This window comes from Balaenoptera borealis (assembly GCF_965194805.1).
Source record: "Balaenoptera borealis genome assembly, chromosome: X".
NCBI classification, from domain to species: domain Eukaryota; kingdom Metazoa; phylum Chordata; class Mammalia; order Artiodactyla; family Balaenopteridae; genus Balaenoptera; species Balaenoptera borealis.
The window spans coordinates 90957843-90973374 of NC_138881.1; the positions used below are offsets into that span (position 1 = coordinate 90957843).

The following is a 15532-nucleotide window of genomic DNA, read 5'->3' on the forward strand; positions in this document are numbered from 1 at the left end:
AATGTCATTATGGCTAGATGGTTGTAAGTTACATATGTATATTGCAACACCTAGAGCAATCAGTAAGAAAACTATACAAAGCAATATACTCAGAAGCACTATAAACAGAACAAGCTGGAAACCTAAAAAATGTCTGAATAACCCACAGGAAGTTTTAAAAAAAGAGAAACAGAAAACAAAAAACAGAGGTAACAAACAACAACAAAATAGTAAAATGGCAGACTTAAGCCCTAACACATCAATAATTACCTTAAATGTAGATGTGCTAAGTATACCAACTAACAGAGAGAGATTGGCAGAATGCATAAAAATTATGATCCATCAGTATGCTGTCTATAAGAAACTCACTTCAAATACAAGAACACATGTTGAAAGTAAAAGGATGGAAAAAGATACACATGCAAGATTAATTGTTAAAAATAAATGGCTATATTAATATCGGATAAAGTTGATTTCAGAGCAAAGAAAATTACCAGAGTCAAAGAGGAACATTACATAGTAATAAAGGAATTAAAGCACCAGGAAAGCTAATGATCCTGAATATATACCAACCAAACAGCAGGACCCCAAAATACATGAAGCAAAACTGATAGGGCTAAAGAGAAAAAGTCAAATCCACAATTACAGTTGGGAAATTCAAAAAGCCACTTTCCACAACTGAAAAGAAGCACTAGAGCAGCAAGGATACAGATCTGAAAATACAGTGAAGCAACAGAAACTAATTGACATATATAGAACACTCTACCCAAGAGCAGAAAACAATTTTTAGGTGCTCATGGAACACTGACCAAGAAAGACCATATCCCCGCTCGTAAAACAAATCTGAACAAATATATCAGAACTGAAATCATACAGAACATGCTCTCCAACCATAATGGACTCAAATTAGAAATCAATCTAAAAATAAAACAAGAAAATTTCTAAACACTTGGATATTAACACACTTCTAAATAATCTATGAGTCAAAGAGGAATTCACAAGGGAAATTTTTTAAGCACATAGAACTGGATGAAAATGAAAATACAACATTATAGAAGATGTAGTACAAAGCTAACACAGTGCTAAGAAGGATATTTATAGCACTAAATGCTTTACATTACAAAAGGGGAAATGTCTCAAATCAATAATCTAAGTTCATACCTCAAGAATAAAGAGCAAAATAAAACCAATGCAATCAGAAGGCAGAAATTCATAAAGAGTAGATGTCAATGAAATTGAAAATGAAAATAATAGAGAATAATCAGTGAAATAAAAGCTACTCCTTTGGGAAAAGATGAATGAAATTGATAAAAGAAAGCTACAAATCACCAATATCAGAAATGAAACAGGGGACTATGCCTATAGCTATTAAAAGGACAAAAAGGAAATAAGAACAACTTTACACTCATAAATTCCACAATTTAGAAGAAACAGACCAATTCCTTGAAAACCACACACTACTAAAACTCATGGAAGATGAAACATAACCTGAATAGTCCTAGAACCACTAAAGAAATTGATTTATAATTTAAAAGCTCCTTAAAAAGGGGTTTCGCTGGAGAATTCTGCCAAACTTTTAGTGAATTAACACAAATTTTACAAAATTTCTTCTATAAAATAGAAGAGAAGGGAATACTTCCCAGATCATCTTATAAGGCTAGTAACATCCAGATATCAAAACCAAAGACAGAATTTAAAAAAGAAAGAAAACAAAACTATGGACCAATATCTCTCACGAACTTGGATACAAAAGCCCACAAACAAAATACTAGTAAACTGAATCCAAAAATGTACTAAAAAATTACACATCATGACCAAGTGGGATTTATTCCACATATGCAAGGATGGTTCAACATTTGAAAATCACTGACTATATTTCACCATATCATGAAGCTAAAGAACAAAAATCTTAAAAGATCCTATCAACTGAGGCAGAAAAAGCATTTGACACAAATACATCCAATTGATTTTTGACAAAGGTGAAAGCCATTCAGTGGAAGAAAACAGCATTTCAACAAATGATGCTGAAAAAACTGGACACCCATAGACCACCCCCCAAAAAAAAGAATCTCAATCTAAAACACACACCTTATACAAAAATTAACTCAGAATAGATCACAACCTTAAATATAAAATGTAAAACTATAAAACTTTTAGAAAAAAATTAGGAGAAAATCTTTGGGACCTAGGGTTAGGCAAAGAGTTCTTAAACTTGACACTAAAAGCACAATTCATTAAAGGAAAAATTGATAAATCAGACCTCATCAATTAAAAGTTTTGTTTGGTGAAATACTCTTTAAAAGATGAAAAGACAAATTACAGAGTTAGAAAAAATGTTCGTAAACCACATATCTGACAAAGGGCAGGTATCTAGAATACATAAAACCCTCAAAACTCAGTCAAAAAACAAATTCAAGTAGAAAATGGACAAAAGATATGAAAAGACACTTCACAAATGAAAACATGCAGATGGCAGATAAACACATGAAAAGATGTTCAACATCATTAGTCATCAGGGGAATGCAAATTAAAACCACAGTGAGATATCACTACATATCTATTAGAAGGGCTAAAGTAAAAAATAGTGACAACACCAAATCCTGGCAAGAATCTGGACAAGCTGGATCTCTCATACATTGCTCCTGGGCAGGTAAAATGGTACAGCCACTCTGGAAAAGATTTACGGCAGTTTCCTAAAAAAATAAACTTGCAACTACCATACCACCCAGCAACTGTACACCTGGGCATTTACCCCAGAGAAATGAGACTTAGGTTCACCAAAAACCTGTACACAAATGTTCATAGCAGCTTTATTCATAATAGTCCCCAGCTGGAAACAATCTAGATGTCCATCAATGGGTGAATGGTTAAACAAATGATGGCACATCTATAATACCATGGAATACTACTCAGAAATAAAAAAGAACAAACTATTGATGTACATGACAACTTTATCTCAAGGAATTATGCTTAGTGGGAAAAACAGTCCCTAAAGATCACGTGCTGTATGATTCCATTTGTATGACATTTCTTTAAATGTCAAGGTTATAAAAATGGAGAACAGAGCAATTGTTGCCCAGGTTCAGGGAAAGAAGAGGGTAGCAAGTGTGGATATAAAAGGGCAACAGGAGGGGTCCTCGTTGTGATGGAACTGTTCTATATCTTGACTATATCAATGTCAGTACCCTGAGTGTGATATTGTACTATAGTATCGCAAGATATTATTATTGGGGAAAACTAGGTTAAGTACACACAGAATTTTTTGTATTATTTCTTAGAAGTAAATGTGAATCTACAGTTAACTCAAAATAAAAAGTTTATTTAGATGCAGATGTAGAGAACGGACTTGAGGACACAGTGGGGGAAGGGTAAGCTGGGACGAAGTGAGAGAGTGGCATGGACATATATACACTACCAAATGTAAAATAAATAGCTAGTGGGAAGCAGCTGCATAGCACAGGGAGATCAGCTCGGTGCTTTGTGACCACCTAGAGGGGTGGGATAGGGAGGGTCGGAGGGAGGCTCAAGAGGGAGGGGATATGGGGATATATGTATATATATAGCTGATTCACTTTGTTGTACAGCAGAAACTAACACAGCATTGCAAAGCAATTATACTCCAATAAAGTTGTAAAAAAAAACCCCAAATAATTAGAGATGAACATGTCATAAACTGTAAGAATACAGGCTCTAGAGCTTGACTACCTGAATTTTAATCCTGGCTCAAGCATTACCAAGTGTGTGACCAGAGGTGGATTATAAAATCTTTATGTGCTCCAGTTTACTCATCTATAAAATGAGAACAAAAATAGTACCTACCTCATACGGTTATTGTGAGGATTAAATGGTATGATGTTGTAAAGCACTGTCATACTTCTAAACATATAGTAATCGCACAATAAATGTTATCTATTATTAGCAATAGTAATAACTGTATTATAATGGTATTCAGAAGACAATGGTATCCTTTTCGTTGTTCAACTTCCTAAGCAACAGAAATCCTTTCTGTAACTGTTCCTCGACTCTGAGTCATTTACCTAACTTTCAAACACTATTCTAAAGATGTACAAGCAAACTATGCCTTCTTTTTTTTTTTTTCACACACACACACTGTATTTTATTTTTACAAGAGATAAATAGACTGACACCAAGCATTGTACATGGATGACCACAACAAAAGCAACAATGATTGCAATTACCAAACATGAAACACACTCATACTATGTCATAATATTGACATTCAGTCCAGTAATCCTCCACTGTAACAGCTCCTTTACTTTGCAGTGAAAATTGATTTGTATATTCTTTGCCTCTGAGTCCTTGTGGGATTTTTTTTTTTAATTCGAACAGAAAGTCACAAAAATTATACTCATCCTCATCAGTTCACTCAGTCCCATGTAATTAATATATTTTTTCATCTTAATCTTTTGTTAGCACTTTTATGAGTTCATCAGTTTTTCATTAGAGTTCTGAAAATGCTTATTCATTCAGTTCAGCACTACAGTCAGTTACCAGAAACCTGTACTTGTCAGAGTCTTTTCCATGAATTTCTTAAAGATGAAGATTTCTGTGCATTAATTTTGTATCCTGCAACTTTACTATATTCATTAATTAGCTCTAGCAGTTTTCTGGTGGCAGTTTTCGGATTCTCTATGTATAGTATCATGTCATCCGCAAACAGTGACAGTTTTACTTCTTCTTTTCCAATTTGTATTCCTTTTATTTCTTTTTCTTCTCTGATTGCCGTTGCTAGGACTTCCATGACTTATGTTGAATAATAGTGGTGAGAGTGGACATCCTTGTCTCGTTCCTGATCTTAGAGGAAATGCTTTCAGTTTTTCACTGTTGAGAATGATGTTTGCTGTGGGTTTGTCATATATGGCCTTTATTATGTTGAGGTAGGTTCCCTCTATGCCCACTTTCTGGAGAGTTTTTATCATAAATGGGTGTTGAATTTTGCCAAAAGCTTTTTCTGCATCTATTGAGATGATCATATGGTTTTTATTCTTCAATTTGTTAATATGGTGTATCACATTGATTGATTTGCGTATATTGAAGAATGCTTGCATCCCTGGGATAAATCCCACTTGATCATGGTGTATGATCCTTTTAATGTGTTGTTGGATTCTGTTTGCTAGTATTTTGCTGAGGATTGTTGCATCTATATTAAGCAGTGATATTGGTCTGTAATTTTCCTTTTTTGTAGTATCTTTGTCTGGTTTTGGTATCAGGGTGATGGTGGCCTCGTAGAATGAGTTTGGGAGTATTCCTTCCTCTTCAATTTTTTGGAAGAGTTTGAGAAGGATGGGTGTTAGCTCTTCTCTAAATGTTTGAAAGAATTCACCTGTGAAGCCATCTGGTCCTGGACTTTTGTTTGTTGGAAGATTTTTAATCACAGTTTCAATTTCATTACTTGTGATTGGTCTGTTCATATATTCTGTTTCTTCCTGGTTCAGTCTTGGAAGGTTTTACCTTTCTAAGAATTTGTCCATTTCTTCCAGGTTGTCCATTTTATTGGCATAAAGTTGCTTGTAGTGGTCTCTTAGGATGCTTTGTATTTCTGCGGTGTCTGTTGTAACTTCTCCTTTTTCATTTCTAATTTTATTGATTTGAGTCCTCTCCCTCTTTTTCTTGATGAGTCTGGCTAATGGCTTATCAATTTTATCTTCTCAAAGAACCAGCTTTTAGTTTTATTGATCTTTGCTATTGTTTTCTTTGTTTCTATTTCATTTATTTCCACTCTGATCTTTATGATTTCTTTCCTTCTGCTAACTTTGGGTTTTGTGTGTTCTTCTTTCCCTAGTTTCTTTAGGTGTAAGGTTAGATTGTTTACTTGAGATTTATCTTGTTTCTTTAGGTAGGCTTGCATAGCTATAAACTTCCTTCTTAGAACTGCTTTTGCTGCATCCCATAGGTTTTGGATCGTCGTGTTTTCATTGTCATTTGTCTCTAGGTATTTTTTGATTTCCTCTTTGGTTTCTTCAGCGTTCTCTTGGTTATTTAGTAACGTATTGTTTAGTCTCCATGTGTTTGTGTTTTTTACATTTTTTTCCCTGTAATTCATTTCTAATCTCATAGCGTTGTGGTCAGAAAAGATGCTTGATATGATTTCAATTTTCTTAAATTTACTGAGGCTTGATTTGTGACCCAAGATGTGATCTATCCTGGAGAATGTTCCGTGCACACTTGAGAAGAACGTGTAATCTGCTGTTTTTGGATGGAATGTCCTATAAATATCAATTAAACTTATCTGGTCTATTGTGTCATTTAAAGCTTCTGTTTCCTTATTTATTTTCATTTTGGATGATCTCTCCATTGGTGTAAGTGAGGTGTTAAAGTCCCCCACTATTATTGTGTTACTGTCAATTTCCTCTTTTATAGCTGTTAGCAGTTGCCTTATGTATTGAGGTGTTCCTATGTTGGGTGCATATATATTTATAATTGTTATATCTTCTTCTTGGATTGATCCCTTGATCATTATGTAGTGTCCCTCCTTGTCTCTTGTAACATTCTTTATTTTAAAGTCTATTTTATCTGATATGAGTATAGCTACTCCAGCTTTCTTTTGATTTCCATTTGCATGGAATATCTTTTTCCATCCCCTCACTTTCAGTCTGTATGTGTCCCTAGGTCTGAAGTGGGTCTCTTGTAGACAGCATATAGATGGGTCTTGTTTTTGTATCCATTCAGCAAGCCTGTGTCTTTTGGTTGGAGCATTTAATCCATTCACGTTTAAGGTAATTATCGATATGTATGTTCCTATGACCATTTTCTTAATTGTTTTGGGTTTGTTTTCGTAGGTCCTCTTCTTCTCTTGTGTTTCCCACTTAGAGAAGTTCCTTTAGCATTTGTTGTAGAGCTGGTTGGGTGGTGCTGAATTCCCTTAGTTTTTGCTTGTCTGTAAAGCTTTTGATTTCTCCATCAAATCTAAATGAGATCCTTGCCGGGTAGAGTAATCTTGGTTGTAGGTTCTTCCCTTTCATCACTTTAAGTATATCATGCCACCCCCTTCTGGCTTGTTGAGTTTCTGCTGAGAAATCAGCTGTTAACCTTATGGGAGTTCCCTTGTATGTTATTTGTCGTTTTTCCCTTGCTGCTTTCAATAATTTTTCTTTGTCTTTAATTTTTGCCACTTTGATTACTATGTGTCTCGGCGTGTTTCTCCTTGGCTTTATCCTGTATGGGACTCTCTATGCTTCCTGGACTTGGGTGGCTATTTCCTTTCCCATGTTAGGGAAGTTTTCGACTATAATCTCTTCAAATATTTTCTCTGGTCCTTTCTCTCTCTCTTCTTCTGGGACCCCTACAATGCGAATGTTGTTGCGTTTAATGTTGTCCCAGAGGTCTCTTAGGCTGTCTTCTTTTCTTTTCATTCTTTTTTCTTTAGTCTGTTCCGCAGCAGTGAATTCCACCATTCTGTCTTCCAGGTCACTTATCCGTTCTTCTGCCTCAGTTATTCTGCTATTGATTCCTTCTAGTGTAGTTTTCATTTCAGTTATTGTATCGGTCATCTCTGTTTGTTTGTTCTTTAATTCTTCTAGGTCTTTGTTAATCATTTCTTGCATCTTCTCAATCTTTGCCTCCATTCTTATTCCGAGGTCCTGGATCATCTTCACTATCATTATTCTGAATTCTTTTTCTGGAAGGTTGCTTATCTCCACTTCATTTAGTTGTTTTTCTGGGGTTTTTTCTTGTTCCTTCATCTGGTATATAGCCTTCTGCCTTTTCATCTTGTCTATCTTTCTGTAAATGTGGTTTTTGTTCCACAGGCTGCAAGATTGTGGTTTTTCTTGCTTCTGCTGTCTGCCCTCTGGTGGTTGAGGCTATCTAAAGAGGCTTGATGGGAGGCTCTGGTGGTGGGTAGAGCTGACTGTTGCTGTGGCGGTCAGAGCTCCGTAAAACTTTAATCCACTTGACTGTTGATGGGTGGGGCTGGGTTCCCTCCCTGTTGGTTGTTTTGCCTGAGGCAACTCAGCACTGGAGCCTACCTGGGCTCTTTGGTGGGGCTAATGGCAGACTCTGGGAGGGCTCACGCCAAGGAGTACTTCCCAGAACCTCCGCTGCCAGTGTCCTTGTCCCCACGGTGAAACAGAGCCACCCTCCGCCTCTGCAGGAGACCCTCCAACACTAGCAGGTAGGTCTGGTTCAGTCTCCCCCAGGGTCACTGCTCCTTCCCCCGGGTCCCGATGCACACACTATTCCGTGCGCCCTCCAAGAGTGGGGTCTCTGTTTCCCCTAGTCCTGTCGAAGTCCTCCAATCAATTCCCACTAGGCTTCAAAGTCTGATTCTCTATGGATTCCTCCTCCCGTTGCCGGACCCCCAGGTTGGGAAGCCTGATGTGTGGCTCAGAACCTTCACTCCAGTGGGTGGACTTCTGTGGTATAAGTGTTCGCCAGTCTGTGAGTCACCCACCCAGCAGTTATGGGATTTGATTTTACTCTGATTGCGCCCCTCCTACTGTCTCAGTGTGGCTTCTCCTCTGTCCTTGGACATGGGGTATCCTCCTTGGTGAAGTCCAGGGTCTTCCTGTCGATGATTGTCCAGCAGCCAGTTGTGATTCTGGTGCTCTCGCAAGTGGGAGTCACATTATTATAAATTAAGGGCCCTAGTTGACATTAAGCCTCACTCTTTGTGTCATACATTTCTATGGGTTTTGACAAATGCCTATGCCTTCTATATGACAAAGAAAATGAGATTCACACGAATTTTCAAATAAATAGGCTTACTCAATGGTCGAAGTAAAAGGTCTAGAAGTCAGGCCGAATGGAGGAGTGTTATTCATGCCAGTTGATGTCAGTGGTTTTAGATTCAAGGTAAAGCTACTGGTGGTGCTGGTGCTGGTGCTGGTGGTGGTGACCGTGGTAGTGGTGATGGTTGACGTTGTAGCTGGAAAATAAAGTGTATGATGTTAGTTATAAGTAAGAAATTTTTAAATTCAGTCCTTGATCATTCAGGATGAAAAACTATAGAAGTATTTTTTTAATGTGAATTTGAACTCCAAGTTGTATGATTTTAACTCAATGTTGCTATAATATATGGCAGGCCAGGTATCTGGATTAAGCTTCCTGCTAACAACTTAAAATCCTGGATAAATGTATAGAAAAATACAATTTATAACCTAACCAGACCTATAACCATTAAAGAAATTGAATCAATCCTGAAAACTCTTCCCATAAAGAAAACTCCAGACCCAGAGGACCTCACTGGCGAGTTCTGCTAAACTTTCAAGGAAAGAATAATTGCAATCTTACACAAAATCTCTGTACATCTATAACTTTGCATACTTATGTGAATATATCTGTGTAATTAATTTCTAGAAATGAAATTGCTAGATCAAAGGGTCAGCATGCTCTAAATTGTAATATTACTTTCCAATTCCCCTACCAAAAAGACTTTGCCAATTTACATTCCTATCAGTAGGGGAGACTGCCTGTTTCTCTACACCACAGCCCATAGTAGGCATACATCTTAGCCAGTATTATAGTTAAAACCCTCTCAAAGTTTTATCTACAGCCCAGACCTCTCTTCTGTGTGTCTTTTCTATTACACCCTTACTAAAATGCCCTGTCTTCTGTACATGAAATTCTCAGTACACATCATGGCCGAGCTCAGAGTCTTCCTTCCCCATGTTTATTGTCCACTTCTCTTCTACTCATGGTTATCTCGTGGTTTTCTGAACTTCTATAGCACTTTTGGTTCTTCCTTACACAGTGAGCACTTAACCAACAATGCACAGAAAATTGTGGCTGGTGGGGACTGGAAGTGTTTTCTTCTTTTTGGTTCTCTGTATTTTCAAATGTTCTTGTAATTAATAAATGCTGCTTCTGTAACAAGAAATTTGTTATAAAAATATATTATAACATGTATACAATTATTTGTTTGTTTTACGTTAGCCTTGTTTTCCCAATTAGCAATACTTTCAGGTTAATTGCCACCCGAGATAAATACATATATCACGGTGCCTGCCAACATGCACTGCCTATTCTTAGGGAAACTGGCCTACTCCGTTCCTGCTGAGGGATCAGGCTCAGACACCCATTCCTTATTTCAGTAACTCTGTCCTTTGATCCTAGTTCACAGTTGACAAGGGTGGGCATCTGAAGTATAGGAAGCCATCCCATATGCTCCTGGCAGCCTATGAGAGGGTCTGGCACAAAAAGCTCTAGCCAAACAGGGATAAGGTAGGTCAGAATCTCATTTTCGAAAATTTAGAACTGCGGAAAGAATCAGACGGTAGGTAAAAATACGGAAATATTTCCAGAAATATGGAAGGAATCAGACTCTAAGCAGAAATTTGGAAATATTTCCAAACATGTAGAAAGAATCAGACAACAGGCAGAGGGAGCTGAAAGGACTGACAGAGGAAAAACATGAAGTAGACTTAAAGAGTCATGAGCAAGTCAAAATTAAGAATATAAAGCAGAAAAAGAGGTAAAGAAACCAAAAGGAAGTTAAAAAAAGAAAAAAACAGACAAAAGGAGAATAGCTGAATTATGTTTATGCAATATTAGATTCAGGAGGTCCCTAAAGCTGACTTCAGAACAACTTCTAAATTCCACTTTCCTTGAAGTTCATTGCCACGATAATACCTGTATTAGATTTCCACAAGATTTCATTTCCCTTTTGGCCACAAGGATCCTTACAATAATTCCCCCATTCTTTTGGTTAGCTTTTGTGAAAGTGGAATGAGCACCACAAGAGAAGACCATGCCCAGTCACAAAGGATCCCCGGGGTCACTATCACTCAGGACACTGGAGAAGATTTTTTTTTAAGTCAGCATTTCCTGACATGGACAGATGTCCAAAGATAATGTATACTTAAGAGAAAACAGCAAATTCTATGATTATGTGTGTGTGTATCCCATTTTTGTAAAACAAATAAATTTAATGTATGTTTGTATGCATTTGGAAAAAAGCCTGTTAAGACAAGCACCAAACTGTTTTCTCTAGAGGGTGTGATATATGTATATATGCATGTGTGTATGGTTTTTATAATTTTTAAAAAAGCAACTACCATCACTACCACTAAAGAAAGAGGTTAACAGACAGATGAACAGCTCTCCAAAGATGCTGTGCGATACCTTCAGGAAATTAATACCTGTCAGTCTAAACACAAAGGAATCTTGAGTCATAAAAAAATGGTATTATTATTTTAAACTTTTTATATAGTATTTATCTTTGTTCCTTATTTTCATGGTATTTTTAAAAGGCATAAATTAGCTCTGGCATAGTAGACAATATTCAAATAACAATAATATTTCAATTAATACCAAAAGAAGCAATGGTTTTGAGAATGAAGGTTCTATCACAGTCTGATTTTGCAAGTTACAACTTTGGTCTAAACTAAATACAGTCAACTCTATGTTATCTGTGTACTAAAAGGGAAGCACTGTTCTACAAATAATAGAAGATAATTGCATACCAAATTTGGATTTACATTTAAATAAATCTCATTCTGATGATCTTAAAAATCATTACATAAAATAGTGAGACCATCCTTTAAAAGATCCTACTATCCAATTTTCCTATCCTGTCTCTGATCAACAACTATGTATCTTACTCCATGCTAGGAATGGACATCATTACTTTCATAGACTAATGCGAAAGATGAGATTTATAACAAGCAAGCTTCTCTTAAAACTTGCTGATTATACCTAGGGCAGAGAATAATCTCAAATGGCTATAAATTTACAGATACAGATACCTGAAAGCTGCCCTACAGGGCTAATTTGTGAGATGAAGAATCTGAGCAAGTAAATATACTTGGGGAGAAGGAAAGGTGAGTAGGGGAGAAAAACAACTCTGGGTTGGGGGTATTGAGTTGAGACATATCTGATGGGGAGGTGGGTAAGTACATAAGGCAGTGGTGGATGGAATGGGGTAGTAGCAAAGGTACCAGTTTGCAGGAAGGAATCTTAGGACTCAGATAGGTAGGGGGTGAGTTACGGCAGAGTCACCAAAAAGCCTGCAAATTCATATTTCAGTGACTCCACCCACGACTGAAAGAATCAATTTTTTGTTCAGCACTTTATAAGGGAAACTATGTGTTATATTTTTTGCAAATATGGTTACTTATAAAATTCTCAAGCCATGCCCTTCATAATGCTCATAGGTTGGCCAGTTAGCCGAGTACACAGTAGAAATTCAGTTAAGTGTTGGTCATGCAAAAGATGGTTTACATCTCTGTTTAGGAATAATTATTTTAAACTTAACAGGGACTGACTTTTAGCTTATGACAGGTTTGAAGAAAGATTCATTTCAGTCCTAAGTAAACTTTTAAAAGTCAAAACAAACAAGACTTCCCTAAAGTGGAGTCTGACTTAAATGGTAGGTTTAAGTAGTAACTGACCTCTAACCACTCAGCTCACAACAGCTAAAAGGCAATGGATAACCAAGTTTTCTTTAATTTACAACCTAACTAGTGCCTAACTGGCAGAAACAAATTTAGGATAGGTCCACAGAAACTCCTGTAATCAGCTTAAGGAGAGGATCAACTTTAATACAGGTCGAACCTTAAATTAACTTTTAGAGAATAAAACTATGAATCCCAATGTACTGGGTCACTTTAAACAGTATGATCAATAATAAGAATGTTTAAGTTTCAGAGCTGACAAGAGTTTGATAGCAGCTTTGATTATGGTCATCTCAAAGAAGTAATCTCATTGATATCAACTGTCTCATTCTACCCTTTGGCAATTGTCAATACTGATGTACCTTTTGGATACGCTGGTGAGATGATCAAAACCTTCTTAGTCCTAGAAGCTAAGGAATACAACCTACTTATTGCTTTTGTTATGCAGTACATTTCCAGTGAGCATTCAAACACATCCCAGTAGTTCTAAAAATCTTACTAGATGCAACAGCAGCTGCTCCACCTGCTCCAGGGATTTTTAATCCAAATCCCAAAGTTGTACCGCCAAGCATTCCAGACAAAGTTGTAGGGGCACCAACTGCAGAGAACAACATAATATTACCTATTACCCTTTTAATCAAAAACAGTGATTGAAGAATTTATATAGGGTCTTTTTCATCTGAGTCCTTTAGTAACTTTGGCTAAGCCTCAAAAAACTACAGTCAATCCATTTATATTAAAAGTCCGGAAAAGGCATAGAGAGAGACAGAAAACAGATTAGTAGTTGTCTCGGGCTGAGAGATCTCACTGGGATGATAGAAATGTTCTAAAACCAGACTATGGTGAGAGTTACACAATTCGGTAAATTGATTAAAAATCACTGAACTATACACCCTAAGTTAATTTTATGATATGTAGATTATACCTCATTATAAGTTAACTTTAAAAACACTGTGGTCAAGATTTCTTTTCATTTTGTGGGCAAGGACATCAAAGACAGGAAAGAAAAAAAAACCTGTCAAAAGTCAGAAGTCGGACTTCCCCAGTGGTGCAGTGGTTAAGAATCCGCCTGCCAGTGCAGGGGACACAGGTTCGAGCCCTGGTTCGGGAAGATCCCACATGCCGCGGGAGCAACTAAGCCCGAGTGCCACAACTACGGAGCCTGCGCTCCAGAGCCCGCGAACCACAACTACTGAGCCCACATGCCGCAACTACTGAAGCCCGTGCACCTAGAGCCCATGCTCCCCAACAAGAGAAGCCACCACAATGAGAAGCCCGCGCACCACAACAAAGAGTAGCCCCCGCTCGCCGCAACTAGAGAAAGCCTGCACGCAGCAACAAAGACCCAGTGCAGCCCAAAATAAATAAATAAATTAATTAATTAATTTTTTAAAAAAAGGTCAGAAGTCAAGACTTTGATTGAAAATGGAATTCATTCAATAATTTTAACTCCCAACCTCAGACATGGTCATATTCACAAAATCTATTATACTTGAGAAGGATATTGCTTACATATATCAAAAGGTTTCCAGAATCTCAGTCATGTCTCAGGATTGGAACTGTATCTACTTGGAAGAAAATACAATTCAAGTGGCAACCTGCAATTTCAACTAATGTTCCACCTACGCCAACTGCACAAGGCAATGGGGATGGTGGCCGCCATTTTTCATGCTCAACTAGGCATCAGCAATTCCTGGCAAGTTTTATTCCCAGAAATGGTGACAGGCTCGCTATAACAGGGCTTTGGGAGGACCATATTACTGCTAGGATTACAATAACAAACTTTAATGATGAACATCATGGCACTGTGAAGATGCCGCAAAAGCACAAGCAGCTTATATGGACCTGTAAGAAAGAATTGCCTAAGATATATACAGAAGTCAATATTCTCACCATTTGTTATTACTCTACTAATGGAAGAGGTGTAGCAAAGAAGTTGGGGTTACAAGATAATTAACGCCCCACTTCTCAGCTCAAAGCATCCAGATGTTCATCTTTAAGGGGAGAGAACTGGAGACATCACACAGTGTCATTAAAGCTCAAAACTACAGCTGGTCCTTTTGTCATGTAACACTTCTGATAAGTAAAATATAAGGACCGCAAACCTGGTCTATATAGAAGAATAAAATACAGCAAGGCTCCAACATTTATTTCCCATTTTATCTTATTCACATGGATAATAAGACTTCTTCCCTTCAGACATACTTGGCAAAACTTCCACTCTTCCTATTCCCATTCACTTCAAAACATTACACTGTTAATGAATTATATGCTTAAAATCATCACTTGAAGCTGTAATAATCATGTTAATGTAAAATTCATAGCGAAAGCCATGACAATCAGGTTCTTAAGCAAAGCTACTATTGATATCAACAGTTACAAACGGGATCAAGCATAATGATAATTTATGAGACGTCAGAGATCCATAGCTTATACTGGCAAATTGAGTTAAGTGGCCTGATGCGAAATAATAGTATTTTCTTTGCAACCAGTAACTTACATGAGAGCCTAGTAGCAGCAGTGGAGGCAGAAGCAGTTGAAAATGAGGTAAACAGCATGGTGCTTGAACTAGTAGCGGCAGCAACAGTAGATGCTGGAACCAACCCTAAATTAAAGTAACAAGCAGAAAAATATGTCAATAAAAATAATTTTTAATAAGGAAAACACCATTATAACAAACTTCACTTATATGGAGAAATAACAACAAAGCAAGGAAAATCAAGTACCGTGATATTTAATAAATCTGACATAGTAAAATCCCGATTTAAAAAATAGATCATCAGTACTGCTTAGTATAGCCAGCCTTCTAGCACCATCATAAGAAAGAAACTCTACTAAAAAAGTAAGCAACCTAACAGGGGGGTCCACTTCCAAAATTGTGACATAAGAAGTCCTAGGGACCCATTCCCCAGTGAAGCAACCATAACTGGTAAAAAATATTTTTTTTAAAAAATTGAAATCTCTGGAAATTGTCCTGAAGGTACAGCAAATAAAGAAACATTTATTCAAGAAAATTTATTCAAGAAAATCTGCTAAAATTCAGTAATACAGGTGAGAGTCTACGGCATATGAATCATAACCCACGCTCTTCCCTCCATCCCCTTGCTCCCCTTGAGAGAAGCTACACTCCAGGCCCATAAGAACAGAAAGTTCCCAAGCTATATCCAGAAGAACTGACTTTATTTGAAACAGAGTATGAG

General features: G+C 37.1%; 1 protein-coding gene across 1 annotated transcript in view; it reads right to left on the reverse strand.

The window, feature by feature from the left end:
• LOC309620156 (nuclear pore glycoprotein p62-like) overlaps nucleotides 1-15532 on the reverse strand; it is a gene marked incomplete at its 5' end in the record, with an annotated part of 78548 nt that overhangs the window by 34621 nt on the left and 28395 nt on the right. Inside the window, 3 exons of the mRNA XM_082376220.1 lie at nucleotides 8707-8866; nucleotides 12832-12930; nucleotides 14833-14937. Coding sequence (XP_082232346.1) covers nucleotides 8707-8866; nucleotides 12832-12930; nucleotides 14833-14937 — 364 coding nt within the window. The remainder of the gene's footprint in view (nucleotides 1-8706; nucleotides 8867-12831; nucleotides 12931-14832; nucleotides 14938-15532) is intronic.